At 42.8% G+C, this 19449-nt stretch overlaps 1 protein-coding gene across 1 annotated transcript in view; it reads left to right on the top strand.

Annotated features, from left to right (window-relative positions):
* The first annotated feature begins 530 nt into the window (after positions 1–530).
* NCLN (nicalin) overlaps positions 531–19449 on the top strand; it is a 54399-nt gene continuing 35480 nt past the window's right edge. Inside the window, exons 1-7 of the mRNA XM_077475582.1 lie at positions 531–867; positions 8025–8215; positions 12143–12287; positions 12400–12494; positions 14988–15068; positions 15380–15483; positions 19001–19089. Of these exons, the coding sequence (XP_077331708.1) occupies positions 693–867; positions 8025–8215; positions 12143–12287; positions 12400–12494; positions 14988–15068; positions 15380–15483; positions 19001–19089 (880 nt within the window). The 5' untranslated portion in view covers positions 531–692. The remainder of the gene's footprint in view (positions 868–8024; positions 8216–12142; positions 12288–12399; positions 12495–14987; positions 15069–15379; positions 15484–19000; positions 19090–19449) is intronic.

The raw sequence follows: 19449 nt of genomic DNA, 5'->3' as shown, positions 1-19449 counted from the left end.
CTGCTCTTAGTTTCCGAGCTCCGCCTTCTCCTCTGAGTAACAAGCCCCCTCATGCAGTTCACAGTCCCCGAGCTCCGCCCTCTACTGTGAGTGACAGCCCCCTCTCATACGGTTCTCAGTTCCCGAGCTCCGCCCTCTCGCGTGAGTGACAGCCCCCTCTCATACGGTTCTCAGTTCCCGAGCTCCGCCCTCTCGCGTGAGTGACAGCCCCCTCTCATACAGTTCTCAGTTCCCTAGCTCCGCCCTCTACTGTGAGTGATAGCCCCTTCTCATACAGTTCTCAGTTCCCGAGCTCCACCCTCTCGCGTGAATGACAGCTCCACTCTCATTCAGTTCTCAGTACCAGAGCTCCGCCCTTTTATGTGAATGACAGCTCCCCTCCCAAAACAGCTCTTAACACCAGAGCTCCACCCTATCCTGGCGAGTAACACTCCCCACCTACTGTGCCCTCGAAAACAAAGACCCAGCCTTTAGCTGCCCGTTTAGCTGCCTGCGCAGCTTTTGATTGGGTGTCTTTCAATGACTCTAGGCCCTCTCTGTTAGCTGTCCTAGCAGTGCCTGCTGGTCCCCATCTGCTGAGGAAGCTGTAGGCATTGCGGGTCCGCCATTGCTTCGGTTCCCGGACGTCCCTGCGAGTGTCACGCCGGAGCTCCCCCACATTCCCCTTAGCAGCTCTTCCATAGACCGGCAGCATGTTCGAGGAAGCAGGAGAGGTGTTTGATAACATGCTGAAAGCGTCATTCCCGCTTACCTTCATCGTCTTCATCCCCGCCGTGCTGCTCCTCGTGTCCCCTCTGCAGGCCGAGGCTGCTCATGAGTTCACCGTGTACCGCATGCAGCAGTACGACCTACAGGGACAGAGCTACGGTCAGTGACAGCTCATGGGCCTTCATTGCCACCTATGAGCCTGACAAGCACCACGTCAGCATATACTCATTCATATTCTAATACCAGGATATAAAGCCTAACTCTAATTGTGGGCTGTTTTCGTTTTGCATAGGGGGGGGGGGGGGGGGGATTACAGTTTGTGTCACGTTTTTAATTCTGTCTGTGACCCCAGTGGGGACATTTCTATGACTTCCTGCCCTTCTGATGCCTTTAGTCGGAAAAAAGGTGTGGATGGCTAAAAAACCCCAAAAACTTTCGCCAACATGTTTTAATCTCTGTCCCCATTGGAGACATTTTCCATTGTTTCCTGTCCAAATGACAGTCTCCCTCCAGACAGGGGGGTAGCCCTCCAAGAGGCTCTAGATCTTGGTGGTACCATTCACCTTGAAAATGAAAACACGATAGCTGGGGTTGTCATTTTCAAAATCTATGCGCAGGGGGTGTATAAAAGTCTGAGTTCTTTGTTTTATAATCCAGCTCTAGTGGTCATGATACGGTATGGAATTGTTAGAATGTTGTGGGGATAGTTCCTGGTTTACATGAGATTAGACAGCTGTGTGTGTGGATTTGTAGTAGGGCATTGGAACTTGTGTGTTGGTCTGAACAATCTTTCCATTAACATGCATTCTAAAACCTGGTACACACTACTATATAAACACAGAGTGCAGGAGGAGCTGCTGTACTAACAAAGTGATGTTAGTACAGCCATTTTCCCTGCTGTTATTGTGTTCTGACAGTGAAGTGCCCCCCTCTGCCAGGACACTCCATTAGCCATTGGCTAAGAGCACTCTGATCGGGAGCAGATTGGCAGACCTTATTCAGTCACGACCCTGTGACAGAAGCTAGCTGAAAGGCCGACCTCTGTTGGGCCAGCTGCAGTACACACGGGCCAAATGTCGGCTGTTTTTTTTTTTTTTTTTTTTTTTTTCATTGAATTGGCCGATTCTGCCCGATAGTTGTCCCTTGAGTACTAGGCTTAGGGCCCCATTTACTATGACAGGTTGCCGCAGTAATTCGCAGCTCTCTGCACAGCCAGTGATTCCCTGTGGTGATCTCTGCAGGACGCACACAAAGTGCCTCCAGCTGCAATCATCGCAGGTAATCGCTGGCTGTGTGGACAGCAGTGAACAGCTGCACCTGCCGGCAATCTGTCATAGTGAGCAGGGTCAGCGGCTATTCTAGCCACTGAGAGCCACAGCAGGGATCTGCTTGCTGCTGCTACTGTTCACACCAACCTTAATCACCATTGTGAATGGAACCTTCGGCTCCATTCACGCATGGGCCTTCTTTGAGCATGGAAAAAAATGCCCTTGCCCATTGTTAATGACACCCCAAATGTGCCATGCAGATACGTGTTTTCAAGGGGCTGCTTAATGCGTGTAGCACAAATAAATGTGCGTTCACAATATCTTAGGTGTAAATCTAGCCTTAGGACTCATTCACGCATGTGGCCATTATTGCCACCCCTCTGAAAAATGATCCGCAGTGGATCACATTTTAGACCGCTTTTGGCAGGTGGTGTGGAGGTGATCTGTCACCTCCTATGTTAACCCAAAAAATGCCAACCATCCTCCCCACAACATGGTGCAGTCCCAATCATTTGAATGGGTCACGCTCAGCAGTAGTACCTCCCGCTGAATTTGACATGCCATTTAGTTTTAGCCTCAGCTGTGAAGCAGAACATTGCGGGTACGGCATGTGTACAGTCCCGTTTAGGTCGGGGGGGGGGGGGGGGGAGAGGCAACAAAATTGCAGCACAACCGCCTGCTTTAACCACCCATGTAAACAAGCCCTTAGATTCTTACACTTATGACAAGAGGGCAGAATTCCTAGTTAATTCAGAAGGAAAACAGTAGTGATTAGCTTTTAATAGAAGAAAAAAAAAGTGAAGCTGATTACGTTCCCAACCCCCCCCCCCCCTCCTTTAAACTGGTTGGTTAGGGATGTATGTGGGATATCTGCTGGTGCTCATACATAATGGGGATAGTTCTTGATTGATCCAAAAGCAGCCAGGTGGGGGAGACAGATGTCTTCTGGCTCCGTTCAATCTGAGGGATCCGACTCACAGGTGGAATTGCTGTGATTTGAAATGGCGGCAAGTTGCAGGATGCTGGTGCGATCCCCGTCACTTCCATTGTCACCCCATCCACAGCGCGATTTTGCTGCGATTGTCGACTGGGGAATTGCCGTAAAATCATGCAAACAGAGTTTACGGTACGCTTGTCCAGAAGAAGTTCTTCTTTGGGAGACAGGCCTCCCACGATTCTGTTTGCGATAAGTTAGTCGGACGACAATCAGAGAAAAATTGTGCCATTGGAAGTGACAGGGATCCCGCGAGTTGCCACTATTTTAATCGCGGGCAGAATCGCAGCGATTCTGCCATCACTGAGATGTGAACAAAGCCAGTTCTCACCTGAACATTTTGTAGCTCATAGCTCCAAATTGCTCAACATCCATAATCCCTTGTATTTCAGTGGTGGCTGTTCACATATGAGCACTCAGGTGCTTGCTCCTAAATGAGTTATTATTGAAGCAGAATTAGGTATTTGTGGCCTCATAGACTTGAATGCCTGAAAACGCACTAATCAAGCATTTTGTGCCATTTATTTTTTTCAGGTGTTTCTTAGCTCTTAAGAACTGGTCTCCTTCCACCAGTGCTTTCCATTGGCTAAAACAAAAATGCCTAATGCTTGATTACTCCTGTGTGTGTATATATATATATATATATATATATATATATATATATATATATATATATATATATATATAAAAAAAGCCTTTAAAATTGCTCTGCTCAGATGTGAATGCAGCCTAAAGCTGCCCGTGCATGGTTAGGTTTTTTATTTTTATTTATTTCAGCCAGCAGACTGAATGAAAACAAGCATGAAGAGATTCTTCCATCCAGAGCTGCAGCCACTTATTGTTGAACATGACCCTTCAACAGAAGTTGCTCAAGCAATCGACATCTGTTGAGCAGGGATGGCCACACTCTTATATATATATTTATATATATATATATATATATATGTATATGTATGTATGTATGTATGTTCCATCCATGCTGACTTTCAATCCATGTATGGCCTGCTTAAAGCCGGGTACGGTTTTTTTTTTTTTTTTTTTTTTTTTTCGTGCAAAAAAAAAAAAAAAACTGACGCCCTCGGTCAGAGCCGCTGTACTAACCATACAAGGTTAGTCGAGTGATCTTCCACACTGAGCTGTTGTATTCTGACAGGGGGGTGGCCCCCCTGGAATAACATATACAGCAACACCCAGAAGCCTTTAAAAAAAAAAAAAAAAAAAATGCATCAATGAGTCCAGGACGCAATCTCTCTGCATCCATAGCTGCTTATCTTTCCCCGTACGTAAGTACACACTCCAATATGTGTATAGCTGCTGCGCCTAGCAGATTCATTGATGATTTTTTATTTATTTTTTATAGGCTTCTCCGTGTGGCTGTATTCTACTTAGGGAGCAATCTACCAGTAGATCTATGTGCCCTTGTGAATGACGTTTTACTAGTATGCTATGAAAGGATGAATAATTATACAGAGGACAAGATACACTATATTGTCAAAAGTATTTGGACGCCTGCCTTTACATGCACTTAAACTTTAATGGCATCCCAGTCTTAGTGTGTAGGGTTCAATATTGAGAAGGCCCATCCTTTGCAGCTACAACAGCTTCAACTCTTCTGGGAAGGCTGTCCACAAGGATTAGGTGTGTGTCTATGGGGATATTTGACCATCCTTCCAAAAGTGCATTTGTGGCACTGATGTGGAAGAGAAGAATTGGTTCACAGTCTCTGCCCTAATTCATCCCAGAGGTGTTCTTTTGGGTTGTGGTCAGGACTCAGTTGGCAGCTATAATAACTTAAACTCTTCTGGGAAGGCTGTCCACATGGTTTAGGAGTGTGTCCTTAGTGTTTGACTATTCTTCCAGAAGGGCATTTATGAGGTCAGGCACTGATGTTGGACAAGAAGGCCTGTCTCACAGTCTCTGCTCTAATTTATCAAACATGATCTATCGGGTACTCTGTGCAGGCCAGTCAAGTTTTTTCACTCACTCATCTATGTATTTATGGACCTTGCTTTGTGCACTGGTGTGCAGTCATGTTGGAACAGGAAGGGACCTTCCCCAAACTGTTCCCATAAAAGTTGGGAGCATGAAACATGTCTTGGTATGCTGATGCCTTAAGAGTTCCCTTCACTCTTAACTCCAAGCCCAACCCCTGAAAAATAAACCCACACCATAATCCCCCCACCAAATGATTTGTACCAGTGCACACAGCAAGTTCCATAAAGACAACAATGACCGAGTTTGGGGTGAAGGAACCTGACTGGCCTGCACAGAGTCCTGAACCCGATAGAACATGTTTGATAAATGAGAGCAGAGACTGTGAGCCAGGCCTTCTTGTCCAACATCAGTGCCTGACCTCACAAATGCCCTTCTGGAAGAATGGTCAAACACTAAGGACACACTCCTAAACCATGTGGACAGCCTTCCCAGAAGAGTTGAAGCTGTTATAGCTGCCAACTCAATATTGAACCCTATGGACTAAGACTTGGATGCCATTAAAGTTCACATGTGTGTAAAGGCAGGCGTCCCAGTACTTTTGGCAATATAGTGTATTTATAAAAATATATGCTTGGATTACAGTTGGAAAGTCTTCAGGAAAATATATTAAAGAAATCCTTAAAGTTGCTAAAAGAATGCTTAAAGTTGGTGTAATATAAATATATAATATTTTTTCATGTTAAGTACAGCAGGCATGCTTTGTAATGTCTAATACTTAACAGGTATTTTTTTACCTTTAACAGAGATCACAGTACTACCCCCAACACCACCTTTTATCTGCTTTTCTATTCAGAAAAACAGCGCCATCTCTGTTTAAGCATCACCCGGGGTTGGAATCTACCTCCTGGACTGAGTGACTGGCACAATCATGTGATGGCTGTGCAGCTGTTTGCTATGTTCCAAAATGTCTGACACATCCTCTCACCTTTTGACTTACTACAAAGTTGCAATATTGCAATCTGATTACTTGGGGAGGGGGTGATTGGGGAAGTGCATCTTCTTGCTTGCAGCAGAAGGACAATTTCATCTCTGTCTAAATGCCCGTACACACGATCAGAAAATCGTACAAGAAAATACCACTTTCAAAGCAATCGTATGATAATCTGATCGTTGGTACACAACTTTCGCCTGAAACTATCCAAAGGGACAAACAGAATTTTTTTTTTTTTTCTTGTACGATTTTCATTTAAAGTGATTGTTAACCCATTTATATAAAAACATCCCATCTGCACTGTAATAAACGTCCCTGTGTTGGGTAAAAAAAAAAAATGCTTATCTGTATAACAGCATGGCTCCCAGCGCTCAGCTGCCTCTTCAGGTCTCCTCTCATTCCGACTTACAGCTCCAGTAGGTGGGGCTGAGCGCTCCCGCTGATGTCAGCCAGGGAGGAGAGAGTGAAAGCCGAGTCAGCTGAGTGCTGGCAGCTGTGCTGTTAGGTAAAAATATGCTTATCTATATGTATAACAGCACGGCTCCCAGCGCTCAGCTGACTCGGCTTTCACTCTCTCCTCCCTGGCTGACATCAGCGGGGAGCGCTCAGCCCCACCCACTGGAGCTGTATGTTGGAAAAAGAGGAGACCTGAAGAGGCAGCTGGGAGCAGTGCTGTTATACATAAACCAATGAGCATATTTTTTACCCTACACAGGGACATTTACAGGTATATTGGAAGGCAGATGGGATTTTTTAATGAAATGTGAGAGCGGTGGTGGGGGGCGCTGACATGCAGAGAGGGGAAGGAGGACAGGAGACACAGAATAGCAAGCAAGCTGTGGATGACGGAGGCACGCAAGCAGACCACGGTGTCAGGGGATCAGCACAGGCATGTTTATTGTGGTCTGTTTGCAGGGGGGTATAACTAGGGCAGGTTCAGCCAGGTATGTCAGGTGTTACAGGGTGCCAAATTACACAGCACAAGCACTGTGGCGTATAACTTGCTTTAAAGGAACAGAATCAGTTTTTTTTTTTTGGGTTAACAAACGCTTTAATCCGTACAGTTTTCATCTGAAAATACAAATACAATCCATGACATCACTTCTGAATTTTTGTTCTCCCATACAATAATTTTTGAACTTTAGTAACATTTTTGATATGAGACCAGCATGCAAAAAATAAATAAAAAATAGGCGATCATTCGTCTGATAATCTCATTGTTTGTAACCAGGCAAAACAAAAGTCACATAAAAGGAGTTCAAGGGTGGTCTAATGATAAAAGGTGTAGCCTTTTTTAGCAATGATACTACTGCTGTATATTGTGACAGGTCAGGAATATATTCACACAAACCTGTAAAATTACAGGAGGAGATCAACCATTTTACACCCCCATATCTTTCTCTTGATAGGTTTTCTTTTACAGCATGTTTTAGCCAAGACAAAACTCAAACATTTTTGACATTGCCAGTGATGCAGTGATTTACTGCTTGCCGCTGAGGGGCTTCATGGCTGCTAAATCCTGGATATAAGTGCTGTCTTGCCTTGTATACAAGGGCTAAGTTTTTGTTTTCTAAATAATGAATGGAATCATTTTAAAGTTTTCACATGTTACTAAACCCTAGACCTTTATTCCACCTTGAAGAGATTGTTAAATTTATTCCTTAGATAATGTGATTAGATTTCTTCTATACAGCACAGCAGTGCCCAAATCAGGGGCTAGGCTAAGTCTTATATCCTGGTGATGTTGCTTCAGCTATTATACACCCTCCCTTCCAGGCCATTCAGAGTTTGCGACAGCACACTCAATTCATTTGAATCGTTAGTTTGTTATTGCTTCATGAGAGCAGAGATTCTTTCTAGTTCAGACGTACTCAGTTGTAACATGATTAAGAAGAAAACTGGCCACATAAGAATTAAAGTTCAAACTTTTTGCAGATTTCTAATGATTGTTAAATTCAGAATCCAAGTTCACCAATGAGCATTGGCTGTTTGATCATATTCATAAATTCTGTAATCTTCTCTAGATGATAGTTCTTATATTTGTGCAAGGAAGGGAATGCTACCAGTTTTCTAAATGTTGAAGCTGTGAATTTTTATATATATATATATATTTTTTTTTTTTATGTAGGTACTCGAAATTCGGTACTAAACACAGAGGCTCGTACAGTAGAGGCAGACTTGCTGAGTCGGCGATGTGTGATTATGCGCTTAGCAGACTTCTCCTTTCAACAGTATCAAAAAGCACTTCGTCAGTCAGCGGGTGCAGTGGTGATAATCTTGCCTCAAGAAATGGCAGCCTTGCCACAAGATATTATGCAGGTGAGAAAATTCCCAAGTCTCCTTGTCAATGAATGACAATTGCGTGGCCGTGCAACACTGCACCCAAACAAAATTTTGAGCTTTCTTTCTGTGGTATTTGATCACACTGGGAGTTTTTATTTATTTATTTATTAACAAATAAAAGACCAAAAATGTAGGTGGAAAAAAAGTTTTTATTTTTCTGTTACAAAATATAAATAAGTACGTTTTCTCCTTCACCGATGGGCCCAGATGAGGCTGCACTGATGGGCGCTGGTGAGGTGGCACTGATGATGAGGCACTAATATGCAGCACTGATGGATCCTTGGTGGGGGGGGGGGGGGGTTGCTAATGCTAAGGAGAGCAGTTGATCGGCTCTCCTCTACTCACGTCTGTCAGCGCAAGTGGAGGAAAAGCCGATACATGGCTCTGCCTGTTTATGCTGTGATTGGACACAGCTGATCACATGGTAAAGAGCCTAAGTCAGAGATCGGTGATGTGGTGTCAAGTTGATACATCTCTTCAACAATCGCTGTGCTGCATGCCCCCTCACGGCTCGTCCTGCTGGACGTCATATCACGTCCAGTCAGGATAATTTAACCACTTTGTCAGTTTCAATTGTCTGTTTTTCATCCAATCCGCTGGATGCATGGTGAATGTATCGCTATCTGTCTGTTTTCAGCGCATCTTATCAGATGGCAGGCGAGTGTCAGCAGACACATCTCAGCTGACATCTGCCTGCCCATACCAGTCAATAGGTAGCCCGCTCATATCCATCTAAAAAAACAGACAGGCGGATCTTTGTGGGCCGATCGTGTGAAAGGGGCCTTAATCTGAGTTTTACAAGGATGTGCAAATAAACAGGTACACTTTATGTAGGAGGATTTGTTTAATCTCTGTATCACCTGAAGCCATTCAGTTCACTGGGTACAGGTAAGGGTTTACAACCACTTTAAGAATATAGAAAAAACTAAAAAGAAACTGCGCTAAGATATATAAATGCAACTTAAAGGTGCACCTAACCAACATAAACTATCTATGTAAAATATAGGAAGCAGCAATTCTCCTGCATAGCATCAATACAGTGAATAAATTGGAAAACTAGAATTGCGCTAAACCTGTGAAATAAGTGTGAACCGCTAAAAAAACAATTAAGAAGTGATCCAAAATTAGCATGAATACAAAGATCTATGTGTTTTTGTATACTAGAGCTATCAAGCTCATATATACAAACACACATAGAATAATATTTTGAAACACCAAATAATTGATCAAAAATCAACTAAACCAAGTGAGATATATATATATATATACCGTATATACTCGAGTATAGGCCGACCCGAGTATAAGCCGAGGCCCCCAATTTACCCCCAAAAAACTGGGAAACCTATTGACTCGTGTATAAGCCGAGGGTGAGATATGCCTGTCCATCCCTGTGTGTGTGTCCATCCATCCCTGTGTGTGTGTGTGTCCATCCATCCATCCATCCCTGTGTGTGTGTGTGTGTGTCCATCCATCCATCCATCCCTGTGTGTGTGTCCGTCCATCCATCCATCCCTGTGTGTGTGTGTCCATCCATGTGTGTGTGTGTGTGTGTGTGTGTGTGTGTGTGTGTGTGGCCTTGTGTGTCCAGCCTACCTGTGTCCCCAGCCTCCGTCCGGTCCCGAGCCTCCGTCCGGTCCCGTCCCGTCCCGAGCCGAGCCGAGCCTCCGTCCGGTCCCGTCCCGTCCCGAGACTCCGTCCGGTCCCGTCCCGTCCCGAGCCGAGCCGAGCCTCCGTCCGGTCCCGTCCCAGGATCACCGCTCTTCGTCGGCGCCCATTTTCCTGTTCAAATGCCGCGCCTCCCTGTCTGTGATAGGCGGAACACAATTTCCCAGCAGTCTGTGTTCCGCCTATCACGGCCATCCTTTCATCCTCGTCCGTAGTACGAGGATGAGCGGATGTCCGTGATAGGCGGAACACAGGCTGCTGGGAAATTCAGTGTTCCGCCTATCACAGGCGAAGGCGGAGCCGGAGGCGCGGCTTTTGAATTAGAATAGAATGGCCGCTGTCTGTCTGCTCGACACGCTGATCGAGCAGGCAGACAGCGATGACTCGAGTATAAGCCGAGGGGGGCACTTTCAGCCTCAAAAAAGAGGCTGAAAATCTCGGCTTATACTCGAGTATATACGGTATATATATATATATAATATATATATATATATATATCTATCTTTATATTTCTTTATATAAAAATGAGGAATACATAATGTCCAAGCACATACGTGACATCCACCCGTGCAAATTCAATTCAAGTCCATCCACAAGTAAAATGGATCTTCAATGCTGGTATAGAGAAGAATGTGCTAAATCCACCACTGCTGTGTAGAGAATTACTCTTACCAGATGCCCATGATCCCCCGTTACAGAGAATCTGGAAAAGCCTGTAGTAATGGTAAACTCTCCAGGGCGTATCGGGTAGGACTAATTTACTTCAAATCGCTTGTGACAATGATGCGATCTCCAATATAAGCCAAGCGTGGCTGTTACTCCTCAAACCGCCTCATTGAATTCCACCCCATAAGATGTGCGTGGCATGTAAAATATAAACGCTCCAATAGTGTAAAACCTTAAAATTTATTTGATTTATAAAACAAAGCATCACTTACAGATGTATCAGAATCAGCGCCTGAAGTCTGGTGCGCCAGCCGATACACACTCGGACAAGCCTGTCCTTCTGGGAACACAAACGGCAACACGAGATGACGCCAGCACGTCGCTCCGCCCTAGTCATTCACACACTTATTTCACAGATTTAGTGCGATTCCAGTTTACTTTAACCACTTCCCGACCAGCGCACGACGATGTACGTCGACAGCATGGCACGGGCAGGCATATTGGCGTACATGTACGTCCAATATTCGTTGCCGCCGTGCCATCGGGAGCGCGCCGCCGGCGGCGCGCTCCCGCTCTGGTCGGGACCCCCGTGAGTCCGGTCGCGGGACCCGCGGACTCGATCGCCGCGGGCATCCCCGCGATTGTCTCACGGAGCGGCAGAATGGAGGAAATGCTGTATAAACAACATTTTCTCATTCTGCCTAGCAACTAGTGACGCTGATCTCTGCTCCATGTGATTGGAGCAGAGATCAGTGTACACTAAATGAAAGCCCAACCCCCCCACAGTTAGTAACACACCCCTAGGAACACTTAACCCCTACACTGCCACCCACTGGTTAACCCTTTCACTGCCAGTGTCATTTACACAGGAATCACTGCATTTATATAGCAGTGATTACTGTATAAATGACAATGGTCCCAAAAATGTGTCAAAAATGTCCGATGGGTCCCCGACAATGTCGCAGTCACAATAAAAATCGCAGATCGCCGCCATTACTAGTAAAAAAAAAAAAATAATAAAAAATTATTAATAAAAATGCTATAAAACTATCCCTATTTTGTAAACGCTATAACTTTTGCGCAAACCAATCAATAATCGCTTATTGCGATTTTTTTTTTTACCAAAAATATGTAGAAGAATACGTATCGGCCTAAATTGAGGGAAAAAAATGTTTTTTTATATATTTTTGGGGGATATTTATTATAACAAAAAGTAAAAAATAATGCGTTTTTTTTCAAAATTGTCGCTCTATTTTTGTTTATAGCGCAAAAAATAAAAACCGCAGGGGTGATCAAATACCACCAAAAGAAAGCTCTATTTGTGGGGAAAAAAGGACGTCAATTTTGTTTGGGAGCCACGTCGCACGACCGCGCAATTGTCAGTTAAAGCGACGCAGTGCCGAATCGCAAAAAGTGGTCTGGTCTTTGACCAGCAAATTGGTCCGGTCTGAAAGTGGTTAAGAATATCGTTTTTGTTCTGTAGAATTTTGAGAGCATGGGGCAATTCATCTTGTTATAGACCTTATTGCATATGGTTTCTATAATGTCTTTCATGTTCTCATTGTTTTGCAGCAATTCATGGATATTGAGCCTGAAATGCTTTCTATGGAGACTCAAGTCCCAGTATATTTTGCAGTGGAGGATGCAGAGCTCATATCTATATACGAACAAACTCTTGCAGCCTCTGCGAGTCAGGGCACCTCTTCTGCTGCTGAAGGTAACACTGTTTTTAAGATGAGGTCTTCATGTAAAATGTTTTATACAAGATAAACAGACAGATTTTAGATGCTGTGTGTAGATCACATATTCTACAATTTTTCCCCATACAGTGCTTCTCCATACAGCCACTGCCAATGGCTTCCAAATGGTGACTAGTGGAGCCCAGAGTAAGGCTGTTAGTGATTGGCTTGTAACCAGTGTTGAGGTAAGCTATTAAAACTAATACATTTTAAATACACCCTTTAAATTCCAAAAGAATATATTATTCATATTTTACTGTTGTGTATGAAATAGTCAAAGGTCTTAAAACTCCCATGTTTAAGTATACCTGACACAAACCTTAAAGTGGTTGTAAACCCTTACAAACCACTTTGACCTACAGGTAAGCCTAGATTAAGGCTTACCTGTAGGTCCAAGAAATATCTCCTTAACCTATACGGTTTAGGAGATGTTTGCCCGAAGACAGGCACCGCTGTCTACGGCGCATGCGCACTGAGTGCGACATTTCCAACAACGGAGCTGCCGCGCGTGTCGGCTCCCGTGCGCTTGCGCGGGAGTGACGTCATCGCGGCTCCGCCGAATGACCGCGGCGGAGCTGCGAGACCCCACTGAAAAGATGGATGTGCCGGACTACAGGGGACAGCGGTGACATCGCTGGCTCCTGTGTCAGGTAAGTGACGCATAATGGGCTACTATGCGATCCATAGTAGTCCATTATGCTTTGCCTTTGCAGGGAATGAAAGAGGAAGTAAACCCATTAGGGTTTACTTCCTCTTTAAGATTAAGGGGGATAATATCAACATGTATAAATGCATAGGTGGGACATATAGTGAACTTGGTGTTGAGTTGTTCACTTTAAGGTCATCAGAGGACTAGTGGGCACTCTTTACGTCTAGAGGAAAAAAAGATTAAGGCTGGGTTCACATCGGAGAATGCAGTGGCTCATGGCAGGGGTCGGGTGCGTCTCCATTCACTGTTTCAGGTCCAGTTTCAGCCTGAATTTTGGGTTGAATTCAGACCTGAAACGGACCCAAAGACACACAGGACCCCTGTGCAATTTGCAAGAGAGACGCCGTGGAGATGTGTGAACCGGTTCCATAGAGAGTCGGTCACAATCTCTTTATGTAGGGAAACCCACATCCAATTTGCAATAGTGTATACCCAGCCTTAATCTTCAAATACGGAAGGCCTCTTCACAGTAGAATCTGTGAAAATGGGGCATTTGCCACTGATAGCTCAATTTAAAATGACTGATAGGATTCCTTGAATCTCCTTGTGACTCCAATTCAATACTTATGTCTTTGAGCCATTGTCCCTGGTATCTAGCGCATGGTGTTTTTGTTACTGAAAATATCAGTGGCTATATTGTTTTCTCTTTTCTTTCCACCTTTATTACCTCCTCCCTTCATCTCACTACAGTGTTATACCACTATTGGCATGGCAACAGTAGAATGACAAATTGCAGGAATGGTGTTGTATCTTGTTGTAATACTGACAAGTTTTATGTACACCAGGGATATGCAATTAGCGGACCTCCAGCTGTTCCAGAACTACAAATCCCATGAGGCATAGCGAGACTGACAGCCACAAGCATGACCCCCAGAGACAGAGGCATAATGGGACTTGTAGTTTTGCAACAGCTGGAGGTCCGCTAATTGCATATCCCTGATGTACACCATACCTTTTCTGTCGGGACTTGAATAATATAAAAAAAAAGTTATGACAAACTAAAGGGGCCTGCAACATAAGTGGTATCCAGGGATGCTGGGCAGGTGGTGTTATATTGTTTCTGTGGTGGGGATTTTCTGAACCGTTATTGTCACTTTACTTTGTATGATCTGCACAAATGCTGGCCATAGGTCTCAGGAGTGAAAGCAGTAATGTTGTGACTGTGGAGGTTTTTTGTATAATGGTAAGTAAGTGGTGGGCAGTTTTGTCTAAAGGCATTAGGCTGCATTCACACTACAGCGTTTTGAATCATAATTACACAGGTTGTATAAAGACACCAGTCCATCCTGAGTGAGTGTGGGTGTGTGTCTACAATTGTCTCTATCCCTGTACATTGTATCTAATTAAGATGCTCATCTATTATAATATTTGTTTTATTTTATGACCCATATAGTGCTGTCAATTTTATGCAGCGCTCCATCACACGCTCACATCGGTCCCTACCCTTAAGGGGCCCACAGATCGCTGGCAGATTTGCCGCAAATCTGGCTGTGATTTCAAAGCTCTACTGTGTTAATGACAAAGCGTGAGACTTGCATTTGAGATGCCATTCATTTGAATGACGCCTCAAATTGCAGTGCAGGTCTACTGTGATTATCGCTTGATAATTCGCATCGCGGAAAGCATGTCGCCCTAAAGTAGCCCCTGAACGTTTTTTGGGCGACAGGCTTCCCATGATGCGGAATGCTGTGATTGCAGCACGAATTATCACGCGGCAGACCCGCACCGTGATTTGATGTGTCATTCAAATGAATGGCGTCTCAAATGCGAGTCCCGTGATTTGTCATCTACGCATCGGCACTGTCAAATTGCGGGTAGATTCTCAGCAAATTTGCCCTCGATTCAAAGCGCTGTAGTGTGCAGCCTGAGCCACGAAATTAGTATTGTCCACTCCACATGGCAGCCACCTGGTATTGTAAAGCATTCTTTTTATATTATCTTTATTAATTGATTTCTTGTCTTCATGCAGGGACGTTTGACTGGTCTTGGCTCAGAAGACCTTCCTACCATTGCCATTGTTGCTCACTATGATTCATTTGGAGTTGCTCCGGTAATTCTCACACACCCATGCATTCTAACGTAGCGCAAAGACATTCTGTATGTGATCTAATTTTTACTGCAATATTAATGCAATATTGTTTGTTTAAGTGAAATTGGAGAAAATGGATAAATACACATACATATATGCATATCATCTCGGGTGAAGCACAAAACTTTAAAGCTCCTTTTTTTTCAAAACTTTTATAGCTCCCTGGCTATGCTATCATAGCAAACTTGTGAACATTTTAGAAGTATAGTTTTCTTTAAACATTTTAGAAACAGTTATGCTGTGGCAACTGATAACACTTTTATTCTATGCAGTGGCTGTCATATGGGGCCGATTCCAATGGAAGCGGGGTGGCTGTCCTCCTAGAGCTGGCACGTCTCTTCTCACGACTCTACACTTACAAGCGAACACATGCCAGGTTAGATTGCCAAACATAGCACTCTTGACCTAGTCGTACCAGCCCTGCAACATGTTTCTGTTTCTCTCTGGCTTGGCCTGAATGAAGCAAGGCCTTAACCACACCCATATCATGCTTACAGTTAAACAAATGCTTTTTTGGAACTATGTTGCAGAGTTTTAAGCCATTGTTTGTCTTGCATTGGCTAAATTTTCTGTAATTTGAAGGTGTAAACCTTTACCTTCCTCATTTCTGTACTGTATGTTTTTAGGGACATGAAAAAGGTGTGTGTGTGTGTGTGTGTATATGTGTATATATATATATATATATATATATATATATATATATATATATATATATATATATATATATATATATATATATATATATATATATATATATATATATATATATATATATATATATATATATATATATATATATATATATATATATAGTAAATAAGTGGTTCAAATGGCCTAGTTTCTGTATATAGTGTGTGTGTGTGTCCTAATATCCCAGTGGTGTAAAGGTCCAATGTATACCAATTGTTTAAAAAATTTAATATACTGCATAAACAGTGGAGCAGCTCAGAGCATATAGCAGTGTATAGACGGTGGTGTAGTGTATGTAATATGCAGCATGGCATACAGAATGCAGTGGTCTGCTGTAAGCAACATACAAAATATTGTAACCTTGGTGCTAGATTATGAATGCCACTCAAGCTTGGGAAGCCAAACTCTTGCAGTCACCAAGGAGAAAGGTGCAGACCGCCAAAGGTGCTCATCCAAACCGATGCATGTATAAAATCAAAGAGGCGCCACACTCCCATCCAATCAACCTAGTATAGATTGACTATCCTATGATTAAGCTCCAGTAGGCAGAGCAAAACATGTCATGGAGGTGGCTTTGGTGGGGACTCATGGGCTGAGGCGATTCAGTTCGCATTGTGCGCTATATAAGTATTTCATTCATTCATTCACTTTGATTTTATTGTGTACATATCCTGTACATATCAGTCTGCGATATGAAAAGTTCAGCACAATGTGCAAAATGCAGTGGTCCAGAATTTGTAACATACATTACAATATAAATAGCACAGTGATCAGGAGTATCTAAAGTGCAGATTACAGTGGTTTAGAATTTGTACTATACACTGGGAACTTACAATGCAGCATACAAATGACTTACAGCATGGTGGGTAATAGTCTTCTTTACGTTGGTGGTCAGTTGGAGAAAGAATGTTCCTACAGATAGCCAGAGATCATTTTTGATCTAGTTGTTGCTTGCATAAAAGATGACTCCCCACTAGTCCATTGCTACTGTGTGCCTAGTGACATCTGCATCTATGCAAGAATTATGCAGGCACCATCAAGTGATGGATCAATCCACCTGCACGTTTGGTGCATGGACCAGTGCAGTTGACCAGTTTCTATAAATACCAATTATTACCCTCTTATTGCAGTGTATATATATCCTCATCAATATGGTGGCAGAGAAAACTTTTGATTAAAAGCTGTAAGCTATGTATTTCTGAAAATCGTAGACTGTTGGTTCTTTGTTAATAAGCACCTGAAGTTCTGATGCAACTCTCTAGAGGTGAGAGGATGGAGAGAGCAACCACACTTTCCTGGATTGTAGTTTTAATAAAACTATAGGATCTGAAATACAGTATAGGTTCATGGGAATGCCATCACTAATTTGTAGTATAGCATAGTACATGCCCATTGCTGTTCTTCTTTACCGTTCCCACTTGCATGTCTTGATGTAGTCAGGCTGATGGATATCGATGATTTTGACGGTCCTTCCATAGAGATGCTAATTTCATTCCCCGATAATGCTAATCAGACACTGGGGGGAAGAGTCTACAAACCTTTGTGTGCTACGTAACATCAAAATTACTTTTTTAGCAAATATATTAACTATAAAAAATATATACTATATTCCTCCTGAAAATACCATTTAGTTTCCCTTTTAATGTGTATGCGGAGCTTAAACATTTTCTTTTTTAGTTCTGTATGAATTAGTGAGGGGTTAAATATTCTCTCAGTTTAAATTTTTGCTGTCTGTCCAACAGAAAGTGAGAGGGGTTCTCCGCAAAATAAAGAAAATTCCTCTTAGCTGTCATCAAAATAGGTGTCTACTTTTTGGAATATTTATCCTCCTTTCTGGCAAAAGCTGTAAAATATTTGATTTCCTATCATTTTGTGTCCTGAATAAAATGGTCCTTAGGAAAAATAGAGTGAATTCCCCCTAGCAGGAGACACAGGCAACAACACAAAAATTTACAGGTTCTGCTCTTTCCCTATCCTAGCCAAAACTGGGGGAAAAAAAATGTTGTAGTATACATACTTTATGTAAATGTTATCCTTCTCTTGTGGGGGACATTTAATGACCGTACAAAATAATAGACCATAGTAATTTTTGTCAACTCTGACTTAATGGATAGTCTGTGTTCTTGTGATTTTGTTTGTCTTTTAAAATAATTCTACAATGTAGCTGAGTACTAATACTAAATGCAATAAACTGCTTCTGCAATTGCAAGCACTGCCACATTCCCAAAGATATCCTCAAGTTATCGTTTCATTAAGCAAAAATCTGTTTTTCAGCTAGGAAGTTGGTATTTCTGTTTTTCAAACATTACAGAAAAAAAAAATCCAGAGATCTAGTACAGCTATAATAAAACCACTTCTGCAACAACTGTACATTGAGACATTGTCAAAAGGCACTACTGAGCTAGTACACAGAATAACATGATCATAAATATCATTACTTAGAAGCTGGTATTTCTGCCTGCCTTGTGCACTTCACCACTGGTCAATTTTGGCCACTCTCCACAATGACTAAAGTCTGGTACACACTGAGGGTTTTTTTTAACCTAGCGGGTTGAACAAATAATAAGCTTGGGAGAAGCAGTTTGTACTAACTATACAATGTTAGTACAGCTATCTCCCCTGCTGTTCTACTGTGTTCTGACAGGGGGACCCTACCTGCTAGGACATTCTGATCAGGGCTCTCCACCATCGGCTGAGAGTACTGATCAGTAGTCGGTTACCAGCATGCTCGTCCAACAGTAGCCGGCCATTTGACTGGCTTCTATCGGACAGGGTGGCATACACACGGGCCGACTGTTTGCCGATGTTTGGCTTGTGTGTATGGGGCTTAAGTAGTATTAAGGTCTAGGAGGGAAGAGGACAACCAGAGTTTGCCCCTCCAAAGTGAGTATTTTCGTAATTTTTATTAGGTTTTGAGCCTCCCTGGGTGCTCTAGAAGAAAAGAGGATATTTACTAACACCTTGAGGTGCTTGCAAAGTTATCAGAGACCATGTTTTAGAATAAGTACAGACGTAAATAGTTTTTTTGACCTTTTGTATATGCAGTTGCACAAATCAGCTTTTTACTTTTACTGAATCACATAGTAACTGTCCAATTTTATATTGCCTGTGTTGTTTTTTTATTATATAATGTCCCTGTTTTTTGTGATTATTTTAATTGTTGGTGTCGCCTGCCCTTAAATTCACATTTCTCCCATGCACAGTTACAATCTGCTGTTTTTCGCATCAGGAGGAGGAAAGTTTAATTATCAGGGAACAAAGAGATGGTTAGAGGATCATCTGGATCACACAGGTACTATAGCATGCTGACTAGAAGCAGCATTGCAAATGCAACCACTGAAAAACAGTCAAAAGAAACCTGTCGCAAGAGAATCCTGTGGACTGCTGTGGCTGACCATTCCCTAAAAAGACTTGTTTATATATATATATATATATATATATATATATAATATATTTCGCACATTTAAGTTTTTAAAAGATCTGCACTAGTGCAGTAATTTTTTTGAAGGCTAAATGTTCAGCTTGAGAGCCAGGCAACTAGCATTTTCAGAAGGAAGTCAGCAGTGGCGGCCCACATCTTTCTTTAGAGGTTCCCTGTAATGGCAGGGATTTGTATGTGTTTTTGGCTTAATTTTTTATTTTTTTTTCCACA

Source organism: Lithobates pipiens, unplaced genomic scaffold, assembly GCF_037356315.1.
Source record: "Lithobates pipiens isolate NorthernLeopardFrog02 unplaced genomic scaffold, aLitPip1_a1.2 Scaffold_13, whole genome shotgun sequence".
Taxonomy (NCBI): domain Eukaryota; kingdom Metazoa; phylum Chordata; class Amphibia; order Anura; family Ranidae; genus Lithobates; species Lithobates pipiens.
This window is presented reverse-complemented; position numbering and strand designations above follow the sequence as displayed.